Genomic DNA, 26,710 nt, shown 5'->3' on the forward strand with positions numbered 1-26,710 from the left:
AGAGAAAGACTCAGGGACTAGAGAGCGGGCCGCAAGGAAGTCGGTGCAGTCGAGACCCCCTTCCCCGTCCCAGCGCATCGCGTCTCCACGGAGCTCGCGGGCACGCCGGGGACTCCTCCCCAGAGCCGGCTGGACCCCAGGTGCCGAGGCCTTGGGGGGCGCGGGGCGTCCCGGGTCGCGGTGCCCTCGGGGCGGGACAGCCCCTGGCAGTGCCACCACCGCAACCGCCGGTCGATCTCCAAGCGGCGATCTCCAAGCGCTGCTCTGCTCGGCTGCGGGCCAGGAGGGGAGGGTCCGGCCTTGCCCCGCAGACGTCCATTGGTGGCTTTCCCCGGCCTCCGCGCCATGCCGCGGGCCGTGTGAGCGGCTGCAGCACCGGAACCCGCAGGTGTCGGCGGGCGCGCCAGGCCCGTTTGGGTAGGGGGCGCCTTACTCGCTATGCTGCAAGGGCCCCGGGCCTTGGTTTCGGCCGCTGGGCAGCCCCCGAAGGTGGTGCCCGCGATGAGCCCCACAGAGCTGTGGCCATCCGGCCTCAGCAGCCCCCAGCTCTGCCCAGCTACTACCACCTACTACACGCCGCTGTACCCGCAGACGGCGCCTCCCGCAGTGGCGTCCGGCACCTGCCTCGATGCCACTCCCCACGGACCCGAGGGCCAAGTTGTTCGATGCCTGCCGGCAGGCCGGCTACCGGTAATGCTGGGGCCCCCACCGCTTCCCCCTATGCTTTTCCAGGTGTGGGAAAGGAGGGAGGGGTGCCTGAGATCCAGTTTGAGTGGAGCAGGTAGAGTTTTGGGAAGAGGGAAGATGAGCTTTCAGTTTCCAGGACCCAGTGCCCCCAGTATCTGAGTAGAAGACCCCTTCATTTTCAGACTTTGGATGAAGTAATCTCATCCATTCTAGTGGAGTGGAATGAGCACTGGATTGCGAGTCTGGAGGGAGACCCAACCCACTACTCCCAGTGCACTGTGTGACCTTGGGGAAGCCCATGCAGCCAAAGTTGCCGCCATTCATTCATTACTTCATTGTTTGGCCAGAAACCAGCACTGGGTGCCTGCTATTGTCCAGGCAAAGAGCATGCCTGGGGACACTGTGGGACTTTGGTAAGACAGAGGGATAGGTCTAGTGAGTCTCTCAGGTTCAATCTGCCATGGACAGACTCCAAATTGTCCAGCCAACTCCTGGTATAGCCCCAAGTATCTGCCCTTGGTCCTCCCCAAGGCCCAATCTTCCCTCCCAGGCAGCCTGTAGCAGATAGAAATGTGGGCAGCCCCCTGGGTTCTGTTCAGATTGGCTGCTCTCTCCTTAAGCTCCCAGGCTCGTTGCCAGAGATGGCCCAAAGTGTAGTGGCACCAGGCTGCCTGCCGACCTGGGCTCAGGGTGTGTTTTGTGGGAGTGGAATTCCTGGAGCCCATGTGAATCAAAACAACTTTAGGGTGGGGGGTGGAATGGGAAAAGCCCGGGGAAGTGGGGGTGGTGGTGGTTGAGGAGCCTGGTTTCTGGTGTGACTGCCATTAATTCTCTGTGTGTCCTTGGACAAGTCTTGGCCCCAGTCTGGGCCTCAGTGTCCTCTCCTTGACAATGCGTGTGTGCACAGGGTGGCTGTGGGGCTAGCTCTTCTCTGCCACATTCGACTCCAGGTCCTGGGTTTTGGAAGCCGGCTCCAGGGAGAGGATTGGGGTGTTATAGGTTTGCTTAGTTGTGGGTGTGGTGAATAAGTTCAGGTACAGGGATAAGACCACCCCCCACTGCCCCAGAGGCATCTGGTCAGACCTGTGCTAGTCAGCAGGCACGGATGCCCAGCCAGCTCTGGATGCAGGCAGAGCCACTACTCCCTGCCAGTGGACTCAGGCTTTGCCCATGTTCAAAACGTTAACCTTCCCGGAGACCCTTCCTGCACATGATTTCTAACTAGGAGGGCAGTGGGCAGGAATGGTATTGTCCCCATATTACAGGTTAAGCAACCGAGGATAACTGGGATTGGTGATCTTGTGGTCAGCGTTTTATAGCCCAAAACATCTTTGTAGTTTGTGAAATAGATGGCATTAGTAGCTCCATGTTACAGGGGGAAAACAGGCTCAGAGAGGGGATGTGACCTAAGGTCAGAGATGGGGATGGGATAGAGTGATGGGACTCACAAGGCAGTAGGCTCTTCTCTGTTTTATTTTTTGCAGAGACAGGGGTCTCCCTATGTTCCCCAGGCTGGTCTCAAACTCTTGGGCTCAAGCGATCCTCTTGCCTCGGCCTCCCAAAGTGCTGGGATTACAGGCATGAGCTACTGCACCTGGTCAGGCAGTAGGCTCTTCTCTATGTAGCCTTGACTTTCTTTATTACTGCCTGACTTAGGAGCTGAGTACCCCCCGGGGAAGGGAACTTTGCAGCAGGCCCACTCTCCTCTGGCCAGCTGCTTTCACACTGGAATTTTCAGTAACAGCTGTGGTTTTCCACTGCTTTGAACCCTCCCAGAGGAGCCCAAGTGCATCTTGTCTGTACCTCCCTCCCAGAGGGGCTCAGTGATCTTAGCAAGAAGGTCTCTTTTTTACTGAGTGCCTCTCGTGTGCCAGACACTGCTTGGCACTCTTCACGTTCATTATCTTGGTCAAGATGTTCAGAATGAGGCATCTTGCAGATAAGGAAACTGAGCAAAGAAAGGAAGTCACTTGCCTGGGTCACAAGCAAAGAAGCAGGAGAGTCTCCTTGCAGCAGACCACCCTAAATGCCTGCCAGGCCCAGAGTTCCCACTCCTGTCATCCCCAGATGCCCGGGGCCCAGCCCCGTGGGCAGGCCTGCCCTCTGCTTACTCATTTTACAAGGGTGTGACCTGGAGCAGCTCCAAACCCAACCCTGGGTGTGGCCACTTGCTTTGTGGCCAGGCTGCAAAGTGCAAGGTGAGCAGGATTTGTTGGGGAGCTTCTGTTTAAAGCGACCTCAGGCACTGTCCAAAGATGGCAACCAAGTTCAGTGGCAGAATGAAGGCCAGAACCCAGATCTCCTGGCTCCCTGTCCAGAGCTCTTTCCAAGTCCTCTGAGGAAAGCTCAGGGAATGCTCCTTTATCGTATGCCTCCTCTGGTCAGGCGCATGGCATCATTCTCTGTCATCCCTGCAGGAAGCTCTGCCCAGGCTGGAGTGTAGTAGTATCATCTCGGCTCACTGCAGACTCTGCCTCCCAGGTTCAAGTGATTCTCCTGCCTCAGCCTCCTAAGTAGTTGGGATTACGGGCGCCTGCCACCATGCGGGGTTATTTTTTGTATTTTTAGTAGAGATGGGGTTTCACCATGTTGGCCGGACTAGTCTCGAACTCCTGACCTCAGGTGATCCGCCTGCCTTGGCCTTCCAAAGTGCTGGGATTACAGGCGTGAACAGAAAATTTGTCTGCATTTTCCAAATTTCCTCTTGTGAGGCAGAAAGAACACAAACATTTTAACACACAACTCTACAAGCCCGGTCAGGTGAGGAGATGTAGGCTCAGAGCGGCAGACAGTGAATCCCAGGCTGCCCAGCTACCAAGTGGTAGAGCTGGGATCTGAAAGCAAGATTCGACCCCTTACATTTGCTCCTACCCCCACCATCTAACTTAGGGCTTAGGAGAGACCAGGCTCCACTCTGTGTGACCTTGGGCAAGTCACTTCCTCTTCCCCAAGTCCCAGTTTCCTCACCTTGGTGCCCGTAAGGGGGTTGTGCCTGGGGATCTCTGACCCTCTGCACTTCTGCAGCTGCCTGCGTAAGGAGCTGTACTCTTCTCCATAGTGGTTGGCAGGGTGGGCTTGAGTCCTGACCGGGCCTTGAAGATCCAGCCAAAGGGGCTACCTAAGAGTGTCCAGGATAGAGCTAAGCCGGTCTCTGGCTGTGGCCATAGCCTTTGCTCTCCTCCTCCCACCGCAGTCTCTTTTCAGCTCACCCTTGAACTTTCCCCTTTTCCCACTGGTGCTCCCCATACGTCAGTGCTAGTAGCCCCCCGATGGCAGCACTCCCTGTGGGCAAAGCGCTTTGCTGCACTATCTCGCTGAATCCTCAGCATAGGTGGAGATAATGATGCCCATTTTATAGGTGACTCGAGGTCAACTGATTTCCCAGCTAAGAAGGGGAAGGCCTAGATGCAAACCCAGGCCGGTCTGACTCCAAGACCTGTGCTCAGCCTCACCTTGATCCTGATCCTCCTGGGCTTGTCCTCTGCTACCTGTGTTCTGCAGGTTCAGCCCAAGCCATAGGCTGACTTTACTCTGGGCACTGCCCAAAGGTGTCAGGGAGGTATCCTTAGGGGGACACTTTGCTGCACTGGGACCCTGGGAGTGCAGACTAAGGGTAAAGGAGGGTGAGAAAAGAGAGACGGCTGTGTGTGTGTGTGTGTGTGTGTGCATGTGCATGCAGTGATGGGGACAGGTGGGCATAGCCCAGGCCTTGGCCCAAATTCTAACAAATCCTGGGGCAGCGTGTGTGGGATGCAGCTGAGGCAACCTGGTACATGACTTTGGAGTCAGGCCTGGGTTCAGACCCTGGCTCTGGCCTTTGTGTGACCTTGGGCATGTGCCTACTCTCTGTAAGTCTCCATTTCTTGTCTTACGAGAGCCAGTGCCAATACTGATGCGGTAGGACTGTTATGAGCATGTAATAGGCCCAGCATAGATATTCTGTGCAAGGTCTTCCCGGGGTTCTTCCTGGTGTGTTCTGTGCGGGGAGGCAGGTGTGGCTGGGGAGGCTCTGGGCTGCCCCATGTCTGCATCAAGTAGAACTCCACCTGAGCGTCCCTTCTCCCTGACCTTGGTGCTCCTGCCGGGGGATATATGAAGAATACTGGGATGCGCAGCCTTGGTCAGGATTGATGGAGGACTCAGAGCTCCCCAAGCCTCAATTACTTCAGCTGTACAATGGGGATTAGTGGTGTGGGAAGATTCAGGGAAGTGATGAATGTTGGGGCGTGGTGCAGGGCATGTGGAAGGTCTCTGCCAGTGCCTGGCCCTTTCTCTACTGACAGGGTGGGGCTAAATCCCTAGAATATAGGTTTTCACCAGTTAGGAAGGTAGAAAAGGAATATTCAAGAGACTCATTCAAGAATGAGCAGTAAAGTGTTTGGATGGTTTCCAGGTCTGGGTAGTGGTGGAGAGCAGGAGTGTCATATCCAGCCTCCTCAAATCAGCCCAGGAAGACTTCCTGGACGGGGCAGGAGTGGGGGCAGGGGAACTGACAGCAGGAAGAGCTGTCACCACCCCCAACACCTGTCAGCCCAGCTGTGCTCAGCAGCAGTTAGAAGTCTCAGCCCTGCCGAGCATGACCTCAACACCAAACGTTAAAATAGGCTTCTCTGTCCAAGCCGGGGTAGGGGTGTCTGGGGAATCCAGAGTTGGAAGGAGGAAAGAAATGGGCTTGATGACCCCCAGAAGGATGTATCAAGGAAGAGGTCGAGATTAGATTTTAAGGAAGGGACTCTGCATTTCCTGAACACCTACTGTGTGCTGAGACACAGGCTGAGAACTTCACAGAAGTTAAAGGAGCAGGAGCTACCCAGGGTCTTTCTCCAGCATGCAGACAGGGAGCTAAATAAGTGCTTCAAAGGGAAGCGACGCGGGGATTAATTCAGCCTGTTCCAGGGCTTTTAAGATCCAGAGGCTGCCCAGGTGGTGCCTTCCTTGAATCCTTACAATAGCCCCTTGAGGTAGGCATTTTCTACCCCATTTACAGAGGAAGAAACTGAGGCTCCTAGATATGGAGCTCGTACAGTGAGCCTGCAAAGGAGCTGGAGGTTCAAGCATGGGTCTCTGACCTATGTCCCAGTGTCCCAGTGCCCCAGCCCTGCCCCTGCCCTGCCCCTGCCCAGCCCTAACCAGGAGAGAGGCCCTTTCCGGGCCAGTGCAGCTCTGGGCCTAATTGGGGCCCGGGTGGCGACAGGGTGGAGAGGAGCAGATGGGTCTGTGGTTTGATTTCCCCGGCAGGTGTTTCCCAAGCTTGGCGGGAACAGAGAGGGGGAGCGGGAGGGGGGTGGCCTCAGCTGCTTGTCCTTAGACACGGGAAGGATTCATTGTCTGCGGGAAGGATTCATTGTCTGCCCCTCTCGGCAAAGAAAGAATGGCAAATGCAGTCTATTCAGGAGGCCCTGGGGCCCTCAAGCTGGAGCCCAAACATGGGGGTGGGGATGTTTGTACTGCTTTCCACTGTGGGCACCTCCCTGGGGTGTGGCACTGAGCCAGGAAGTCCACTGGGTCTGGGCGGATGCCCAGCCCCACCCTGATAAGGACCAGCTGTGGGACTGTGATGGGCACTCAGTCTGGCTGGGCCAGCTGCTTCTGTAGGGGGCCCTTTCCCCACCCTGATGTGGTTTAGGCCCTACCCACTGCTTCCTCCTGGTATCATCCTCTGGGTGTGGTGGGGTGAGAAGCGGGTGTAGGAGCGGGCTTGAGGCCTGTGGTTAAGGAACCCTGAGCCCCTGGCCAGACTGGCTTTGGTAGGGTCTCAAGTGCCTGGGCCTCAGAGGATGGGAATTTTATTTGCTCTTCAGGAAACAAGACTTCCCCTGAAAGCTCACTTCCTCAGGTCATTGATATTTTCCTATCAAGTACAGCAGGGCTTCACCAGGACTGGCGGTAAACTGAGGCACAGAGGTGGCTGCTAAGTGACCTTATCACTTTGGCCCCATATCAGGGAAAGGCTAAAGGAGGAATGATTCTCAAACTCTGCCTCTCTCTTCCCCTTCTCTCCAAGGCCAAAAGGAAGCTGGATCTGGAGGGGATTGGGAGGCCTGCCGTCCCTGAGTTCCCAACCCCCAAGGGGAAGTGCATCAGAGTGGATGGCCTCCCCAGCCCCAAAAGTAAGCAGTGCTGATGGGGCCTCTGGGGTGGGGTGGGGCAGGGACAGAGGGCAGTGCCCTGCCCAATCACTGGGAGTCATATTTGGATCACTTTCCAGTTTGCAAAAGCTTCCTGTGCATTTTATCACTTGATCCTGACGGGTAGGTAGGCTTGTCTCTCTTTACTAATCAGGCAACTTGAGACTCTGAGAGCTTGAGTGACTTGCCCATAGTCTCAGAGTGGAGTCAGGACTAGAGCCTGGACGTGTAAGTCTTGTACTACTTCTACGTTTTTTGCTTTTTGTTTTTGTTTTTTGTTGTTGTTTTGAGACAGGTCTCGCTCTGTCACCAAGCGTGGATTGCAGTGGTGCCATCTTGGCTCCCTGCAACCTCCACCTCTGGGGTTCAAGCAACTCTCTCACCTCAGCCTCCCAAGTAGCTGGAACTACAGGTGCATGCCATCATCCCTGACTAATTTTTGTATTTTTAATAGAGACACAGTTTCCCCATATTGGCCAGGCTGGTCTCGAACTCCTGACCTCAAGTGATCCACCTGCCTCGGCCTCCCAAAGTGCTGGGATTACAGGCGTGAGCCACCGTACCCGGCCAGTCTCGCACTACTTCTACCACGCCATGTACTGCTCTCATGATCTAAATGCAGTGACCAGTGTTTTACTTGGGAATTTATTATTTTTAAAAAGTTTTAATGTTTAGGTCAATGTCAATTTTTCTCAATCAGAGGAGCAGGGGCTAACCGGGGTCTTTCTCCCACATGCAGACAAGGAGCTGAACAAGTGATTCAAAGGGAAGGGAAGCACAGGTTAATCCAGTCTCTGCCACCCCAGAGGTTTTTAAGATCCAGAGGCTGCCCAGGTGTGCCTTCCTAAAGCTAAGTTGGAGGGGGTTGCTGCCTCTTGATATTTTCAGTCAATATCCTGGATAGGCCGGGCACGGTGGCTCACGCCTATAATCCCAGCACTTTGGGAGGCCAAGGCGGGCAGATCACCTGTGGTCAGGAGTTCTAGACCAGCCTGGCCAACGTGGTGAAACCCCATCTCTACTGAAAATACAGACATTAGCTGGGCGTGGTGGTGCATAATGGTGGTGCATAATCCCAGCTACTTGGGAGGCCGAGGCAGGAGAATCGCTTGAACCTGGGAGGCAGGTTGCAGTGAGCTGAGATGGTGCCACTGCACTCCAGCCTGGGAGACAGAGTGAGACTCCATCTCAAAAAAAAAAAAAATTCTGGGTTAGAGCAGGAGTTTAAGCAACTGTGTTTGGAAGGAACACTAGTTTTGGGGGTCCAGGAAGGCCTATGCCCCGACCTGACAGTTCACTCCTGTGAACCTTAGTTGTCTCTTGTGAAAGGAGGCACAGCTAGATCAGGAATGGCAAGAAAGTTTCCTCTACATTTGATTGGTCAAAGCTGCCCAAAGCACTGTCTTAAAGGATCCTAAGGCTCATGATAACTGGTCCTCTTCCAGAGGAACCTAAGACTCTAAAACTCAGGCTCCAGAATTATTAGATTGGCCACTAACTTGCCATATGACTTGGAAGTCACTCGATTACAAAAGTCCCCTTGTGGTTTAAGATGCTGCAGCTGAGATGTGGTCTTGCAACATCAACCTCATTTGAGAAAGGGACCTTTTTCATGAACCTCCCCCACTTTATGTTACAGGACCGATTTTTTTCAGATCACTGTGATTCACATGGGAAGAAAAAGCAAGTGCGTATCTATAAAAATGCTCTTAAATCCAGGCTTATCATTTCTACCCTATTCTAATTCCAAACTCCGGACATTTAGGTGGCAGGATAGGGTGATGCTTAAGAAGGAAAACTCCGGGCCGGGTGCAGTGGCTCAGGCCTGTAATCCCAGCACTTTGTGAGGCCGAGCCGGGCACGATGATGGGCACCTGTAGTCCCAACTACTCGGGAGGCTGAGGCAGGAGAATGGCGTGAACCCGGGAGGCGGAGCTTGCAGTGAGCCGAGATTGCATCACTGCACTCCAGCCTGGGGAACAGAGCGAGACTCCGTCTCAAAAAAAAAAGGAAGGAAAACTCTGGAGCCAGACTGCCTGGATTTGAATTCCAGCTTTGCCACTTTCTAGCTGAGTGAGCTAAGCAAATTACTTAAACTGTGCCTCAGTATTCTCATCTATAAAATGGGGATGACTGTACAGCAACCTTATAGGGTGTTGTAGGACTTAAATGTGTTCGTATATGGAAAGCACTTAGAACAGTGACAGTAGTTGTGGATGGTGGTATGGCAGCCCTAAGCTGTGGTGGAAATGTGCATTTAAACCAGGAGTCAGGACACTTGGCTTCCAATACTGCCCACTGGCTGTGAGACCTTAAGCAAGTCACCTTCCCTCTCAGGTATCAGGTTTCCTGTCTGGACAGTGGTGGTGATGGATGCCCTTGCTCACAGTGCTTTGTAGACTGGAAAGTGGTGAAAAGTTGGTACTTAATGAGCCTAGGTCAATGGATGAGGGTCCTGCGTGGGCCCTCCCTGAGCTGTGACTGGGTCCCCTTCTTCCTCAGCCCCCAAATCCCCCGGGGAGAAGACTCGGTATGACACCTCGCTGGGGCTGCTCACCAAGAAGTTCATTTACCTCCTGAGCGAGTCAGAGGATGGGGTCCTGGACCTGAACTGGGCCGCTGAGGTGCTGGACGTGCAGAAGCGGCGCATCTATGACATCACCAACGTGCTGGAGGGCATCCAGCTCATCCGCAAGAAGGCCAAGAACAACATCCAGTGGGTGTGAGTGCCTGGGCGGCCAGTGGTACCCTCCAATGGGTACTTGCGCTGTGGGCGGAGCCAGAGGCAATAGCCAGTGGCTGTGAGTGGCAGGGGCAGGGCTGAGAGCAACATCCAATGGGCACAAGGGCTGAGGCGGACCAAGAGCAACATCCAATAGGCTTATTGCTGGGGGTAGAGCCAATGTATGGTGAGGAAGAGCGCGGTGTACCTGCTGAAGTAATAGGAGAACGTGATGCGGGGCAGAGTGACGAATGACATCTGGGAGGTGTAAAGGCCAAAGGGGACCCCAGATTCTTCCTCTCGAGTCAGAGATCCTAATATCCACTCCTTCTAGCTTAGGGCAGTCCCCTGGGAGCTAAGTAGGGGGATCCCGGACTTCTTCCAGATCTGAGATAGGAGTACTCCAGCCTCCTCTCTCCATTTCTACAGGATTTAAAGAACTGACCTAGGGCCCTTGGCATAGGTGGCCTAAGAGAACCTAAGAGTTCAACCTAAGAGGTGGCCTACAGTCCTGGCCTAAGAGAAGCCAGAGTGGGGAGTCAGGACTGAGGCTACTCCAGTTGGAGGAGGCTGGGGGATAGGGATGAACAGAATCGAGAGCCCCCCAGAAGTGGGGTTCAGGCCTTGACTTGTTTCTTCTCCCAAGCCCAACCCCCAAACCTCTCGTTCCAATCCCTGGTAGCTCCCTGAGAGCCAGGCATGACCACTGATTTACACAACCCAGGGGAGCACCCTCATAGACTATTTTTTGAATGGCCTTGTTCTGGAGTTTCACCCACAGACTGACACTGGGGGGCTGCTCTGTTCCCAGAGGCAGGGGAATGTTTGAAGACCCCACCCGGCCTGGGAAGCAGCAACAGCTGGGGCAGGAGCTGAAGGAGCTGATGAACATCGAGGAGGCCTTGGACCAGCTCATCCAGAGCTGCTCTCTGAGCTTCAAGCACCTGACTGAGGACAAGGCCAACAAGAGATATCCTCCTTCGTTGGGGGAAGGTGTCAGGGAGCAGGAACCTGTTGCATGTTTATATCTATCCTGAGTTGATTCAGTAACTTACCCTAAGGGTCTGGCATCTGTTTCTTCCTTCCTGGGTGGCCTTTCTTCTCAAGTCTATTTTTTGAATTATTATTTTTTTTTTTTTAGAGACAAGGGCTCATTCTGTCATCCAGGCTGTAGTACAATGGCATGATCATAGCGCACTACAGCCTCACACTCCTGGGTTCAAGTGATCCTCCCACCGCAGCCTCCCGAATAGCTGGAACTACTGGCGTGTGCCACCATGCCTGGCTAATTTTTTATTTTTTGTATAGACAGGGTCTCACTTTGTTGCCCAGGCTGGTCTCTAACTCTTGGTTTCAATCGATCCTCCCACTTCAGTCTGCCGTCTCCCAAAGTGCTGAGATTACAGGCATGAGTCACTGTGCCTGGTCTCAAGTTTATTAAAGGTATTTTTTCATTATTGAAAATAAGCCAAGTACATTTGCCTTTAAATCTGGAAAATGGAGAAAAAGAATGACAAACTGCCACCTTAACATAGCCATTGTTCCAGAATTGCACACAGAATGTGTGTTATTTAAATATAGTTGTAATATAGTTGTGTGCCTGCTGCACATAGCTTTTCTTTCTTTTTTTTTTTTTTTTTTTTTAAAGACAGAGTCTTACTCTGTCGCCCAGGATAGAGTGCAGTGGCACAATCTTGGCTCACTGCAACCTCCACCTCCTGAGTTCAAGTGATTCTCCTACTTCAGCCTCCTAAGTAGCTGGGATTACAGGTGCCCGCCACCACGCCCGGCTAATTTATTTATTTATTTGTTTTTTGAGATGGAGTCTCGCTCTTGTTGCCCAGGCTGGAGTGCAGTGGTGCGATCTCGGCTCACCGCAACCTCTTCCTCCTGGGTTCAAGAGATTCTTCTGCCTCAGCCTCCCAAGTAGCTGAAATTTCAGGTGCCTGCCACCACACCCAGCTAATTTTTGTATTTTAAGTAGAGATGCGGTTTCACCATATTGGTCAGGCTGGTCTCAAACTCCTGACCTCAGGTGATCCACCCGCCTCGACCTTCCAAAGTGCTGGGATTACCGGAGTGAGCCACCACACCCGGACTTCATGCCCAGCTAATTTTTGTATTTTTAGTGGAGATGGGGTTTCACCACATTCGCCAGTTTGGTCTTGAACTCCTGACCTCAAGTTATCCACCCGCCTTGGCCTCCCAAAGTGCTGGGATTATAGGCATGAGCCACCACTCTCGGCCGAGTATCTTTATACATAGAACACTTTCCCATATTTTTACTTGTTTTCCTAGGTCAGATTCCTAGGATTAAAATGAAGAGGTCAAAGAGCATGGACTTTGCTAAGGCTCTTTCATACATTTTCCAAAATTGTTTCATATCAAATTGGTTTGGGATATGATCTTGTATTTTCGGAAGGATGTGAGGCATTGTGAGAAATATAAAGAAATAAAACACGTCTTCCTGCCTTCTCAGAACTAATGATCTAGTTTGAGAGATGAAGCCTTTATATAAAAAACTGATAAAAGGCAACAATTTTTATGATTTATATCCCCATTTGCTTTCCAAAGGGATCCAAGGTAGCTTATGATATTAACAGGTTACAGATTGTAGTTATTTCTAAGCTGCACAAGGAGTGAGAAAGTAATGTTCAGAGGCTTAGGAGGTGAAGGTGCTTCCTGGCAGGCTTGGGGTTTGAATTTTGACCAGACAGTCACTTTTCTTGACTCTCCTGCCCTACGCTGGCCTATGTGACTTACCAGGATATCCGTGCTGTCGGCAACTTTAAGGAGCAAACAGTGATTGCCGTCAAGGCCCCTCCGCAGACGAGACTGGAAGTGCCCGACAGGACTGAGGTGAGAGGCGAAATATTTGGTGGAGAGCAGGGTTGAGACCCTGCTAGGGAGGGTTCCAGGCAGCTCTGCAGACTCTGTCCCGGGCACTGCCTAGCCCCATGCTTCCCAGGCCCATTCTGGTGTCCATGGCAATATTGGTGGCCTTCAAGCTTGAGCAGAAATGGCAGAGGCTGGAAAGGGCAACCGAGACTGAGCAGTGGCCTGAGAAAATCTCTGTTCCTAGTTTCTTCTGCATCCCACCGGCCCTGGGTTCCTGCACACATGCACACTCGTGCCCACATATGACGGTGTCAGTACTCATGAAAATCCCTTCATGCTGACTGTGCTTTCCCAAGTTAAAGACCAAAATTCCTGACGCTCCCTATGAGGCTTCGGTGCTCTGACCCCAGCTGGCCTCGTCCTTTTCCCTGCTGCCCCATCTGTCTTTGTTTTGGCCACACTGACCTGTCTGCAGTTACCCCATTGCACTAAGTTCATTCCTAGTATGAGATCTTCTGTTTTATTTTATTTTATTTTAATTATTTATTTATTTACTTATTTATTTTTGAGACGGAGTCTCATTCTGTCACCCAGGCTGGAGTGCAATGGCGTGATCTCGGCTCACCGCAACCTCCGCTTTCCAGGTTCAAGCGATTCTCCTGCCTCAGCCTCCCAAGTAGCTGGGATTACAGGCGCCTGCCACTATGCCCGCCTAAGTTTTGTACTTTTTTTAGTAGAGATGGGGTTTCACCATGTTGGTCAGGCTGGTCTTGAACTCCTGACCTCGTGATCCACCCGCCTCAGCCTCCCAAAGTGCTGGGATTACAGGCATGAGCCACTGAGCTCGACCTATTTGATTTTTTTTTTAAAGACAGGGTTTTGCTTTGTCACCCAGGCTGGAGTGCAGTGGCATGATCTCAGCCCACTGCAACCGCTGCCTCCCGGGCTCAAGCCATCCTCCCACCTCACCCTCCTCAGTAGCTGGGACCACAGGTGCATGCCACCATGGCTAGCAAATTTTTTGTACTTTTTGTAGAGACGAGGTTTTGCCATGTTATCCAGGCTGGTCTCGAACTCCAGCGTAGAAGTGATTTGCCCACCTTGCCTTCCCAAAGTGCTGGGATTACAGGTGTGAACCACCGCACCTAGCTGTGCAAGACCTTCATACATGCTCTTCCCCTCAGCTGAAATGCTCTTCCCTCTCTGCCTGGTTTACTGCTATTCATCCTACAGGTCTCAACTCAAATGTCACTTCCTCAAGGAAGCCTTCTCTGATTACCTCCAGACTTCGTAAACACCTGTGCTTTTCCACTGCCTTTAATCTCCATTTGCTGAGGTATATTTGGCATGATTACACAATTGCATTTTGCTTCATCTATTAGAGTATAAGCTTCACGAGAGAATGTTCTGCTCACCTTATATCCCTTGCCCAGAGCCAGCCCCAGGAAGAACGGGGGCTGCAGAGACGATTAACATCCCGCCCCTCCCCTGGAGGAGTTCAGGACTTAGTGGGAAAAAAACCGCTGTCATTTATAGACAGAAGATGTGCTTTGAGAGCATAGAGAAAGGGTAGTTAGAGGAGGTATCCCAGATAGGAACAGTTAAACTAGGTCTTAAAGAACGAATAGGGTTTTTGCTAGGTGTAGTCCTGTGGGAACACAGGCATGGAGACCTGGACATGTGCCGGGATGGCAGGCATGTCATCAGTTGTGGCTTAAGTTGTAGTTATGTGGTAGGGAAGAGGCAGAGTGGGAAGGCCAAATATTAGGACTCTTGGTTACAAGTAACAGAAAGCCAAGTCCAACTGGCTTCAGCCGGAGGTATGCGTAGGGGTGGCGGGAACCAAGTGACAAGTCCTGGGGGAGATTCAGAGATTGCGGGCAAGGCTGGATGTAGATGCCCAAACTATGACTTCAGGTCTGTCTCACGCCTTTCATCTCTCTGCTTTTCTCTGTGCTGACTCTATTCCCAGGTGGGCTCTCTCCTTGTGGTGGCAGAGACAGCTTTTATGATACCAGCTCAGCAACCCCAGTGGGAAGGGGGCTCCCATTTCCCACAAGTCCAGCAAAAGTCGTGGGCCTAGTGCTGGTTGGATCCACCTGAGCCATTTGCCACCCCAACCAATCACGTCACACTAACTTTCCTGGCTGCGTCACAAGCTCACCCACTGGCATTGGGGAAGGGTTCTGCCCCCCTGCCCCAAAACTACATGACCTGAGAGTGGAGGGAAGAGTGATTTCCCACAGGAAAATCAAGGTGTTCCCCCTAAAAGAAGTGGGTTTCGGGGCCAGACAGCAGAAACAGCGGAAGTCCACCTTAGGCCAGATGGAGTTGGTCTCAGTGCCAGCCCAGGGGTTGAGCTTGCACCCAGGGATGGCAGCAGCCATGTGCGTCTGTCCATACACACTGAGTGTAAGTGTCCAGCTGCCCAGAGCAATGACCTGGCTTCTCTTCCTCCTTCAGGACAACCTGCAGATATATCTCAAGAGCACCCAAGGGCCCATCGAAGTCTACCTGTGCCCAGAGGAGGTGCAGGAGCCGGACAGTCCTTCCGAGGAGCCCCTCCCCTCTACCTCCACCCTCTGCCCCAGCCCTGACTCTGCCCAGCCCAGCAGCAGCACCGACCCTAGCATCATGGAGCCCACAGCATCCTCAGGTAGGGCCCTTGTCCAGAGGGACAGGAGGTTGGGGGAGCAACCGGCCTTAGTTTTCTCTTCTACATCAATGTTTGTTGAAAATCTCCTGTTTTATCCAGCAGCTGGAGATGCAGTCATCCTACCCCACACATGTGCATTGTACTTCATGCTTTATAAAGCCCCGCTAGGAAGGCTGGTGCTGCTCCAGGGCAGAGGAAGGCCTGGATCTGAATCCCAGCCTAACCACTTACCAGCTTTGTGACCTTGGACAAGTTACTTCACCTCTCTTGGCCTCAATTTTTCTCATCTGTGAGTTGGGCACAGTAATTAATACTGTCTAACTCATAGGTTGTTGTGAGATTATAGCTCATGCCTATAATCCCAGCACTTTGGGAGGCCGAGGCAGGAGAATCATTTGAGACCAGGAGTTCAAGAGCAGCCCAGGCAACAGGATACCCTGTTTCTACAAAAAAATTTAAAAATTAGACGGGTGTGGTGGCACACGCCTGTAGTCCCAGCTACTCGGGGGGCTGAGGTGGAAGGATCACTTTAGCCATGGAGGTTGAGGCTGCAGTGAGCTATGATCATGCTACCACACTCCAGCGTGGGCAACAGAGGGAGACCCTGTCTCAAAAATAAAAATAAGAATAAAATTTAAAAAGAATAGGCCAGGCCGGGCGCGGTGGCTCAAGCCTGTAATCCCAGCACTTTGGGAGGCCGAGACGGGCGGATCACGAGGTCAGGAGATCGAGACCATCCTGGCGAACACGGTGAAACCCCGTCTCTACTAAAAAAATACAAAAAACTAGCCGGGCGAGGTGGCGGGCGCCTGTAGTCCCAGCTACACAGGAGGCTGAGGCAGGAGAATGGCGTAAACCCGAGAGGCGGAGCTTGCAGTGAGCTGAGATCCGGCCACTGCGCTCCAGCCCGGGTGACAGAGCGAGACTCCGTCTCAAAAAAAAAAAAAAAAAAAGAATAGGCCAGATGCTGTGGTTCCCACCTATAATCCCAGCACTCTGGGAAGGTGAGGTGGGAGGATCACTTGAGCCCAGGAGTTCAAGACCAGCCTGGGCAACATAATGAAACTCCATCTCTAATAAAAATAAAATAAAATAATAAAATTTGCCCATTAAAAAAAATTAAGGCATAGAGGTGATGTGTCTTACCCAAGGTCTCCCAGCTGGGAGGCAACAGAGCTGTGTCTTGAACCTTGGTCTATACACTCCCAGCCCAGTGCTCTCTCCACAAGGCATAGAACAAATCAAAGAAGGGGCTTCTGGCTGGGAGGTGGACAGTATGGTTAAGAGCTGGCTACCCCTGGTGGAAGGTAGTACAGGGAAGTTGCCAGGGAGCAGAGTTCCTGAGAGCTTCCCAAAGAGGGTGGGAGTCCAGAAGGAGTACAAATGGAAGCCTGTAAAGGCCCCTCTCCAGAACAGTTTTTGCCTTTTCCTGGGATCACACATCCGGTTAGACCGGCAGGATTCTTCAAGGCTGTGTAGGCCAGTGTTCCACTTTTTGTCTTCTTATTTTGCAGCAGCATTCTCTTAAGTAGAACCGTAGTGTTTAGACAAAGGTAGGGCTAGAGCTGGGCTGATGGAATAGGCTTGCTGGAAGGGTTCTGCAGTACCCTGGTTGTGTCCATTTCTCTAACTCAGAGGTTAATAAACTATTGCCTGCAGGTCAAATCTGACCTGCTTTTAATGACCCATGAGCTGAGAATGGTTTAACATTTTTAAAGAGTTGTGGGAGAGGCCGGGCGCGGTGGCTCAAGCCTGTAATCCCAGCACTTTGGGAGGCCGAGACAGGTGGATCACGAGGTCAGGAGATCGAGACCATCCTGGTTAACACGGTGAAACCCCGTCTCTACTAAAAAAATTCAAAAAACTAGCCGGGCGAGGTGGCGGGCGCCTGTAGTCCCAGCTGCTCGGGAGGCTGAGGCAGGAGAATGGTGTGAACCCGGGCGGCGGAGCTTGCAGTGAGCTGAGATCCGGCCACTGCACTCCAGCCTGGGCGACAGAGCGAGACTCTGTCTCAAAAAAAAAAAAAAAAAAAGAGTTGTGGGAGAAAGAAAAAGAAGGCAACTGTGTGACAGAGACCACAAGTGTCCCACAAAACCTAAAATACTCTCAAGCCTTTTTTTTTTTTTTTTTTTTTTTTTGAGACAGAGTCTCGCTCCGTCACCCAGGCTGCAGTGCAATGGTGCGATCTCGGCTCACTGCAACCTGTGCCTGCCGGGTTCAGTCAATTCTCCTGCCTCGGCCTCCCAGGTAGCTGGGAATACAGGTGCCTGCCATCACGCCCAGCTAATTTTTCTGTGTGTGTATGTATTTTTAGTAGAGACAGGGTTTCCCCATGTTGGCCAGCCTGGTCTTGAACACTTGACCTCAGATGATCCACCTGCCTCAGCCTCCCAAAGTGCTGGGATTACAGGCTCCAGCTCTTTATAGAAGTTTGCTGTCCCCATCTAACTCAACCCTTCTTTTTACACATGAGTGAACAGAGGCCCAGAGAGGGCAAGTGGCTTCCCTAAGGTCACACAGCAAGTTGATGGCAGAGCTGGGACCAGAGCCCAGCCTCCCAACTCTTCTCTAATGATCTCTCGTGTGTCTCTCAGGCCTCATCAGGGACCAGAGCTTCTCCCTGTGCCAGCCATCTGTCCCTCGGGGCACCTCCCCAGTGCCTATCTCCCATCCCAGACCTGTGCCCCACCCTCTGGTCCATCCTCCTCCTGCTGTGCCTCCTCACTCAAGTGTTAGCATGCACATAGCCCTCCAAAGCTGGAATCACCTTCGCTTCAGTTGTCCTCTGAGACGTTGGGTGGAGGGGGCAGATCCCAAAGCATAAACAAGGGTGTGAAGTTGTTTTTTTTTTTGAGACAGAGTCTCACTCTATCACCCAGGCTGGAGTGCAGTGGCACGATCTCGGCTCACTGCAACTTCTGCTTCCCAGGTTCAAGCGATTCTCCTGCCTCAGCCTTGTGAGTAGCTAGGAGTACAGGCACGTGCCACCACGCCTGGCTAATTTTTGTATTTTTAGTAGAGACAGGGTTTCACCACGTTGGCCAGGCTGGTCTCAAACTCCTGACCTCAGATGATCCACCTACCTCAGCCTCCCAAAGTGCTGGGATTATAGGCGTGAGTCACCCAGCCTGGCCGGATGGGAAGTTTTTACCTGAGGTTTACAAATCAAGATCCTGAGGCCTAGAGAGGAGTAGAGGCTTATAGAACAATCAGTGGTGGGGCCAGCTCTCATGTCATAGCTGTCCCCCCGACCCTTGTCGCATGGCCTCAGTGTTACCCTGCTGAAGGGAGGAAGAGGAAGTTTTCCTGGTCTCGGCTCACTGCAACCTCCGCCTCCCAGGTTCAAGCGATTCTCCTGCACAGACACACACACACGCCCCCACACGCGTGTTCCGTGCTGTGTTCTGAAGTAGTGTTGTTTTGAGGTGTGAGTGCCAGAGGCCATGTAAGAGAGGAAGCTGCTACAGTCTTGGGACCTGGGTCCTGGCCCTGGTTATGCATTACCAGGGGAAGTGTTCTCTTCAGCCTCAGTTTCCCTCATTTGTAATAGAAGGGGTTTGAACAACATCGTCTCTGACATTTCTCCAGGCTCTGACATTCTGAAATAAACCTAAATGTAGCTGATGGCAAAGGATTTGAAATTGGGAGACCTGGGTTCAAACCTGTATCTCACATCTTAGTGACTTGGTGACTGTCAGTGAATCACTTTAACTCCTCGAAGCCTCAGTTCCCATATCTCTCAAATGGGGACACTTGAAATTTCCTCACGAATACTGAGTGGGTTATAGGAGATGATATGGCATAAATGTGCTTTTTTTAAAAAAAAAAAAGCTTATGTGGCCAGCCGCGGTGGTGCGCGCCTGTAATCCAGCACTTGGAGAGGCTGAGGGAGGTGGATCATTTGAGGCCAGAAGTTCCAGATCAACCTGGCCAACACGATGAAACCCCATCTCTACTACAAATACAAAAATTAGCCGGAGGTGGTGGTGCATGCCTGTAATCCCAGGTACTCAAGAGGCTGAGGCACAAGAATCACTTGAACCAGGGAAGCAGAGGTTGCAGTGAGCTGAGATTACATCATTGCACTCTAGCCTGGCCGACAGAGTGAGACTCTGTCTCAAAAAAAAAAAAAAAAGGCTTATGTGAAGAGCATCTACTAGCTGGGCCTAGTGCTGTTTTAGAGACAGAAAGAGCCATTCAGAGGGTGGTGGAGAGACACATATTACAAAAGGCGATTCTATTTCTGGACGTGATCAACAGCAGGAGACAGTAAGGTCTGATCTATAATAGACATTTTCACATGTGTCTTATCAGTTACTGCTTCTAATACTCATCCCTGTTTTTCCACATGAGGAAACAGTTCTGGGGTTCCATGGCTGGTGAGAGGAGGCGCCAGAGTCTGAGCCCACATGCTCCCTGCTCCCAAGCCAGGCCTCTGACTGTAACATCAGCAGCGTGCCAAACAAACTTTAGATTTTTTTTTTTTAAATTCAAATACATTTAATTGACTTATTTGGGCCCTAGTTTTCTCATCTGTAAATAGGGGTAACAGCATGGACTCCCTCAGGGCCGTTTGAGTGTCCAAGGAGGCTAAACCACGCCTCGCCTCAAGGGCAGTGTCACCACCTCCCCCATTAGTCTTGGTAAATGGGAGCAATTTTTTTTTTTTTTTTTTTTTTTTGAGGCTGAGTCTTGCTCTGCCTCCCAGGCTGGAGTGCAGTGGCTTGATCTAGGCTCACTGCAAGCTCCGCCTCTTGGGTTCACGCCATTCTCCTGCCTTAGTCCCTCCTGAGTAGCTGGGACTACAGGTGGCCCGCCAACACATCTGGCAAATTTTTGTAGTTTTAGTAGAGATGGGGTTTCACCATGTTGGCCAGGCTGATCTCGAACTCCTGACCTCAGGTGATCTGCCCACCTCAGCCTCTCAAAGTGCTGGTATAGGCATGAGCCACTGCGCCAGGCCAAACCAGTGCTTCATATGCACTTACCATGCAGTCCTCTGAGCAACCCTTTGAGGTAGGTAGAGCTACCGTGCCCCTTGCAGAGGGGAGGAAGTGGATGCCCTAAAACGTGAAGCCCAGAGCAAGACTCCATCTCAAAATAAATAAATAAATAAATAAATAAATAAGTGAAATCACATGTCTACGGGTGCACCTCCAGTTTCAACAGGCAGCCTAGCATCCCAGCGCAGTTGTATCTTCAAAATAATACTTGGCTGGGGCTTAAGGAATGACTCCAATGGGGGGAGTTCTGAGCATCAGGATGTATGTGGCAGGCAATTTCCAGTGCCTCATTGCATGTCCCTGTATGGGAAATCACCATCTTACCTCTTAGTGGAAATGAGCAGGCTGGGTGTGGTGGCTCATGCCTGTAATCCCAGCACTTTGGGAGGCTGAGGCAGGAGGATTGCTTGAGCCCAGAAGTTCGAGACCAGCCTGGGCAACAGAGTGAGACCCCATCTCTACAAAAAAGTTTAAAAATTAGATGGGCATGGTGGCATGCACCAGTGGTCCCAGCTACTCAGGAGACTGAAGCGGGAGGATTGCTCAAGCCCAGGAGGTTGAGGCTGCAGTGAGCCGTGATCACCCTACTGCACTCTGCACTCTAGCCTGGGCAAGACCCTGTTTCCAAAAACACAAAAAAAAAAAAAAAAAAAGAAGAGAAAGAAATGAGCTTAGAGTGCTGGAGAATGGCTACTGAAAGGTCAAATAAGATGAGGCCAGATAAATGACCATTGAATTTAGCAGCATGGAGGTCATTGGTTCAGGGACATGGTGGGGAGAGACCCCAGACTGGAGTGAGTTGAAGAGAGAATAGTAATAAGGAAGTAGAGACAAGCTCAGGCTACTCTGGAGAAAGTTTACTGCGCAAAGGAGCAGAAAAATGGGCCAGTAATTGGAGAGGGTGACGAGGTAAGGTATAGTTGTGTGTCGTGGGGAGTAGAGTCAACATAACAAAAATTTACCATCGTAACTATTTTTAAATGTACAGTTCAGTGGTAATTAATACATTCATAATGTTGTGTAACTATCACCACCATTCATGTCCATAACTCCTTCCACCTTGTAAAACTAAACTCTGTACCTATTCCCCATTCCCCTGTCTCCCCAGCCCCTGACCACCACCACCCTTCTACTCTCTGTCCCTGCGCTTTTGACTAAGTATTTCATATAAGTGGAATCACACAGTATTTGTTTTTTTGTGATTGGCTTATTTCACGTAGCTTAATGTCCTCAGGGTTCATCTATATTGTAGCATATATCAGAATTTCTTTCCTTTTTGGCCGGGCGCGGTGGCTCAGGCCTGTAATCCCAACACTTTGGGAGGCCAAGGGAGCCGGATCACTTGAGGTCAGGAGTTTGAGACCAGCCTGGTCAACATGGTGAAACCCCGTCTCTACTAAAAATACACAGATTAGCTGGGTGTGGTGGTGTGTGCCTATAGTCCAGCTACTCAGAGGCTGAGGTGGGAGAGTCGCTTGAACCTGGGAGGTGGAGGTTGCAGTGAGCCGAGATCACAACACTGCACTCTAGCCTGGGTGATAGAGTGACACCCGGTCTCAGAAAAATAAAAAGTACATGAAAAGGGGTAGGGTTGGGTGTAGACTCTGGAAGGTGGATTTTGAGAGCAGGGCGTTGCACCCAGGCTGAGGAGAGAGGAGAAGGGTGCAGTCGTCCAGAGAACCGGAAGTCTGTCCTCGTGTGCTGAGGGCTTGGATGCCAGGGCCAGGCGTAACCTTTGTCTGTTTGTCTCCAGTGCCAGCGCCAGCGCCAACCCCCCAGCAGGCCCCACTGCCTCCATCCCTGGTCCCCTTGGAGGCTACTGACAGCATGCTGGAGCTGCCGCACCCACTCCTGCAGCAGACTGAGGACCAGTTCCTGTCCCCGACCCTGGCGTGCAGCTCCCCTCTGATCAGCTTCTCCCCGTCCTTGGACCAGGATGACTACCTGTGGGGCTTGGAGGCGGGTGAGGGCATCAGCGACCTCTTCGACTCCTACGACCTCGGGGACCTGTTGATTAATTGAGTGGCCCCGCCTGCCCCCAGCAGCCTGCCCCCGACTCTACCTCCTCACAAACAGGCTGACAGGCCCTCTGCCTGCACAGGGACATTGGACACTAGGTGCTGCCCTCAGGGAATGGGGTCTCCTCGCCTTTCCCACCCCAGCCGGCAGAAGCTGTGTGGGGAGATGTGAATGGTACGGGTGAGGAGGGGATAAGGGTGTGGGTCCTCACCTTCCTAATGGAAGCTGGGCCTGGGGAGGCCCATCCAGTCTTCTGACCTCTGACCTCTCACGAGAAGGCTGCAGGTGAGGTGGCCAAGTCCAGGGAAAGGCCCTGCTACCTCCTTTTGAGGGGTAATTAGGACCCTCGACGTACAAGAAGCACTTAATGCCTTTGTATTTATTTCAGGTTGAGTGGTTTGTTTGTGCTCCCTGAGTTTTAGCAGGGAGGTTGTTCTAGTTTTTAGTGAGGCCTCCGCAGACAGGCCCATCAGGGCCCATCGCTGTCCATGTTCCAGGGCAGGTCTGGGTTTCCAAGGGAGGGACCCAGGCCACGTCCCTGGTTTCCCCATAGTGGTGGGGCTGGGTCTCTGAGGGGCTGTCCAGTCGGCCGGAATGCTAATTGCACTTAGGCCTCACAATTCTAGTAAACGGCAGCTGTGGGCCCTTTCGCCTCTCCCCTGTTCTTGGCCTCACATCTCCAGCTGAGCCGCCAGTCTTGGCTTCCTGGTCACCTCTGTCCCAGACATGGTTCCAGGGAGCCATCCTAAGGCAGGTAGCACTGTGGCTCCTGTGGAAACAGGAGCCACCTGCTCAGGAGACCCCTTTCCTGAGGAAGTCCTTACCTCTCCCTCCCTTTGAGATGTAAAAATGGTCCAGCAGAGACAAGCTCCCAAGGAAAACAGACAGGAACATGGGGGCAGCTCTCATGGCTGTGGCGGGCACCTTTCCTCAGAGTTTCTGCCTTGCTGTGGTCCAGGAGCCATTTTGCACCAAGGACTTGGTAGGCAGAGGCAGCCCCACTGTAAAGAAGGGTCAGATTAGGCCGGGCGCGGTGGCTCAAGCCTGTAATCCCAGCACTTTGGGAGGCTGAGGCGGGTGGATCACGAGGTCAGGAGATCGAGACCATCCTGGCTAACATGGTGAAACCCCGTCTCTACTAAAAAAATACAAAAAACTAGCCGGGCGTGGTGGCGGGCGCCTGTAGTCCCAGCTACTCGGAGGCTGAGGCGGGAGAATGGCGAACCTGGGAGGTGGAGCTTGCAGTGAGCCAAGGTCGGGCCACTGCACTCTAGCCTGGGCCACACAGTGAGACTCCGTCTCCAAAAAAAAAAGAAAAAAAAAGAAGGGTCAGATTAAAACAAAAAACTGCCCAAAGCATCCCTTCTGCCCCCCGATGTGGCGCTGGCATCATTCTCTGCTTCCCTGGGAGGAAGTTTTTCACCATGTTATTGAAGGGGATGGTTCCTTAAGGACCGCTCCACCCCTCAGAGCTCACTCAGACCCCCAAGGACAGAGGTGACTGGGGCTTGGTGACTTGTTCACCCCTTTTTTCCCAGGTATACTGAGGGGTGACAGAGAGAGGACTTCATGGCAGACCAGGCCTTCGCAGCTAATGGGGAGAGGAACTCATGTTACCTCTTCAGGCCTGGGGTCCTAAGGGGGTCTTTTGGCTTCAGCCTGTTCCCCCAGAGGCTTGATCATCCCACATTATCCCTGCAGCCCAGCTGCTCTTGTCCTCCACTCACCCTGGGATGTGGGTGCTCTGGGCTGAACCAAGGCCGTGCCTTCTGGAGAGAGGCGCAGGGGTTGGTCTGAGAGGCCTGCCACCCACCCCTCAGGGAGCTAGGTTTTCTCAGAGGCTTGGCTGGACAGCACTTTTTTAAAAAGTCTGTAGCATTAAGCTGGTTTAAAATATGAAGTTGGTTTTGTTGGATGGCTCCTGAACTAACTGACTGATGTCTGAAGTTTGAGACGGGGGATTATTTCAGGGTGGGGCCCAATGTGATCTAATGCCCAGTTGGGGACAATTGTGCCTCCTCATTTGCTCAAATTCCTGGGCCCCCAAGTTAGCCCCCTCCCGGGAGTGGTCAGCAGGTCACAGCTGCCCCCACTCTATAAGCAAGGCTAATTTTGTACCCTTTACAGAAATACTTTTGGTCTCCCCTCCCCAAATACAAGGGTCTTATCAGAAGCCCATCTTAAAGTCCAGCATGCTCAGGGACCCTGCGTGGGATCTCGTTTGGGGTGAGTGGGCTGCTCTTCTGAGGTCTCCACTGGGCTGCCATTTAGCCATCTACCATCCCTGGAGTCAGAGGTGTTTGACTCCCATCCCTTGGGCTCTGTCTGGAGCTTTTCCCAAGAATTACATCAGAGAAAAGGAAGAAGAGGCCTGCAGGACCCATGGGGAATGAGTTTAATACTGAAGTCTGGAATGTAAGCTCATGCCCTAAACACCTCTCCGTATGGCTGGACAGGGGAGCTGCCCTCAGGCTTGTGCCCTGTGTCCTCAGCAGCTGTCTCTGTCCCCCTCTGTACTGTCCCTTTCACACCTTTCCTGGCCACGGGGCTAGGCCTCCCAGGCCAAGCCTCAGATTCAGTGCAGAACGCAATCTCATGCCCGCTTCCTGCCAGTGACACTTGAAGCCTCCCGACTTCCACAGAGCGCTTTCAGGACGCATTTTGAGTGGTATTTTCTTTTTTCTTTTTTTTGAGGTGGACTCTCATTCTGTTGTCCGGGCTGGAGTGCAGTGACCTGATCTCGGCTCATTGCAACCTCTGCCTCCCAGGTTCAAGTGATTCTTCTGCCTCAGCCTCCCAAGTAGCTGGGACTATAGGCATGCGCCACGACGCCCGGCTAATTTTGTATTTTTGGTCGAGACGGGGTTTTGCCATGTTAGTCAGGCTGGTCTTGAACTCCTAACCTCAAGTGATCCACCGCCTCGGCCTCCCAAAGTGTTGGGATGACAGGCATGAGCCACCAGGCCCAGCCTGAGTGGTATTTTCTTTAGGGACCAGGTAGACTTTATTATTTTATTTTATTTTTTTTTTTTGAGACGGAGTCTTGCTCTGCCGCCCAGGCTGGGGTGCAGTGGCCGGATCTCAGCTCACTGCAAGCTCCGCCTCCCAGGTTTACGCCATTCTCCTGCCTCAGCCTCCCGAGTAGCTGGGACTACAGGCGCCCGCCACCTCGCCCGGCTAGTTTTTTGTATTTTTTAGTAGAGACGGGGTTTCACCATGTTAGCCAGGATGGTCTCGATCTCCTGACCTCGTGATCCGCCCGTCTCGGCCTCCCAAAGTGCTGGGATTACAGGCTTGAGCCACCGCGCCCGGCCGGGACCAGGTAGACTTTAAAACTAGGGTAGGAGAAAAACCAGTTTCTTTCTGAGGTAAATAATTTCTGCCAGGAAACTTCCCAGCCCTACCAGCAGCCCCCGCAAAATCACCCATGTCCTCAGAGATGTCTAAAGCTTGGGGCTCCAGGAAATCATCCAGTAGAGTTGGAGATTCAGAGATTTCTTGAAGACGAGAACATGCTCCTAACTCCCTTCCCATTAAAGGTGTTAGACCAGAGGGTGTTCCTTTTCCACAGTAATGGGATCGGCTGGTGTGCCTGCAGGGAGGAAGAGGGAGGTGGTCAGGCTTGAAAAACTGGCTTTAGGATGGTTCTGACTTTGTTCTCCCTCCCCTAGTGTTCTCAGCCTCCATTCTGCAGTGTTTAGAGTTTTAGGGAAAGGGTTTGGGTGCCCCAGCATCCAGGTGTTGTGTGGCTTAGCGCACGTGAAGTGAAAACCTTTTGGGGTTGTTTGGAAGCAGCTTTCTGGTTCTTGTCATTGTATCCTGAGGTCCCAGAACCCTACTCTCCCACGAGGACCCTCAGTGACCATGATGGCCATAAGCCTGGCCAGCCTGCTGGCTCCTGGGTGAGCTGAAGAACCTTGCCTGTGACACTTTTCGAGGGTGAGCTGGACCCGAGAGAACATGGTCCCCGTGCTGGGACTCATGCGGGTCAGTTCCTGCGGCCTGGTTTCGCTGGTCCTGTCTTGATGAGCACCATGTAAGCCTCCTTGTATTGAGATAATTGGGCATTAAACATTAAACTGCAACTCTGGGCATCTTGTCTTTGTGGATCTGGCCCCCCCCCAAGCTGGGTGTTGGGGGCTGTCCTGGCCAGTGCCAGGGGCACATGATTGCCCAGTGGATTTCCCTCCAAGAAACAGCCTCTTATCACCATGCCTACAATCTCACCATTAAGGCATTGAAAAGTTCGCAGCACCCAGATCTAAACTGTGATCAGCCTTGCCTGTCACCTCCCATCTGGGTTATTTCCACAGCTTCCTGAATGGTCTTGCTGCCCACACTCTCCATCCCACCCTCTACATCAGTGGGTCCAACTGTAGTCCTCAGACCAGAAGCAGCAGTATCATCTGGAAATGTGAGGCACGCATATTCAAGACCATACCTCAGGCTGGGTGCGGTGGATCACTTGAGATCAGGAGTTCAAGACCAGCCTGGCCAGCATGCTGAAACCCCATCTCTACTAAAAATATAAAAAAAATTAGCCGGGCGTGGTGGTGGGTGCCTGTAATCCAAGCTACTGAGGAGGCTGAGGCAGGAGAATCGCTTGAACCCAGGAGGCAGAGGATGCAGTGAGATCACACCACCGCACTCCAGCCTG

The 26,710-nt window shown here is 52.3% G+C and overlaps 1 protein-coding gene across 2 annotated transcripts; it reads left to right on the top strand.

The window, feature by feature from the left end:
* On the top strand, window positions 1-26,135 carry E2F2 (E2F transcription factor 2). 2 transcript variants are annotated; one of them, XM_074017279.1, is made up of 8 exons: window positions 1-690; window positions 6,692-6,797; window positions 9,318-9,537; window positions 10,349-10,507; window positions 12,282-12,396; window positions 14,839-15,031; window positions 21,788-25,050; window positions 25,376-26,135. In XM_074017279.1, exons 1-7 carry the CDS (start codon window positions 439-441, stop codon window positions 22,054-22,056), a joined length of 1,314 nt encoding a protein of 437 aa, XP_073873380.1. In that variant the 5' UTR covers window positions 1-438; the 3' UTR covers window positions 22,057-25,050; window positions 25,376-26,135. The 2 variants fall into 2 exon arrangements, with proteins under 2 accessions (XP_073873380.1, XP_073873386.1); XM_074017285.1 differs by having other exon boundaries at window positions 9,318-9,531.
* The last annotated feature ends 575 nt before the right edge of the window (window positions 26,136-26,710 follow it).

This window comes from Macaca fascicularis, chromosome 1, assembly GCF_037993035.2.
Source record: "Macaca fascicularis isolate 582-1 chromosome 1, T2T-MFA8v1.1".
Taxonomy (NCBI): domain Eukaryota; kingdom Metazoa; phylum Chordata; class Mammalia; order Primates; family Cercopithecidae; genus Macaca; species Macaca fascicularis.

Excerpts from the sequence above, each read along its gene's own strand:
- E2F2 (XM_074017279.1), top strand. The coding sequence starts at position 439 with ATGCTGCAAGGGCCCCGGGCCTTGGTTTCGGCCGCTGGGCAGCCCCCG. Across the intron at positions 9,538-10,348 it reads AAGAACAACATCCAGTGGGT|AGGCAGGGGAATGTTTGAAG; the intron begins GTGAGTGCCTGG and ends CTCTGTTCCCAG. Across the intron at positions 15,032-21,787 it reads GGAGCCCACAGCATCCTCAG|TGCCAGCGCCAGCGCCAACC; the intron begins GTAGGGCCCTTG and ends GTTTGTCTCCAG.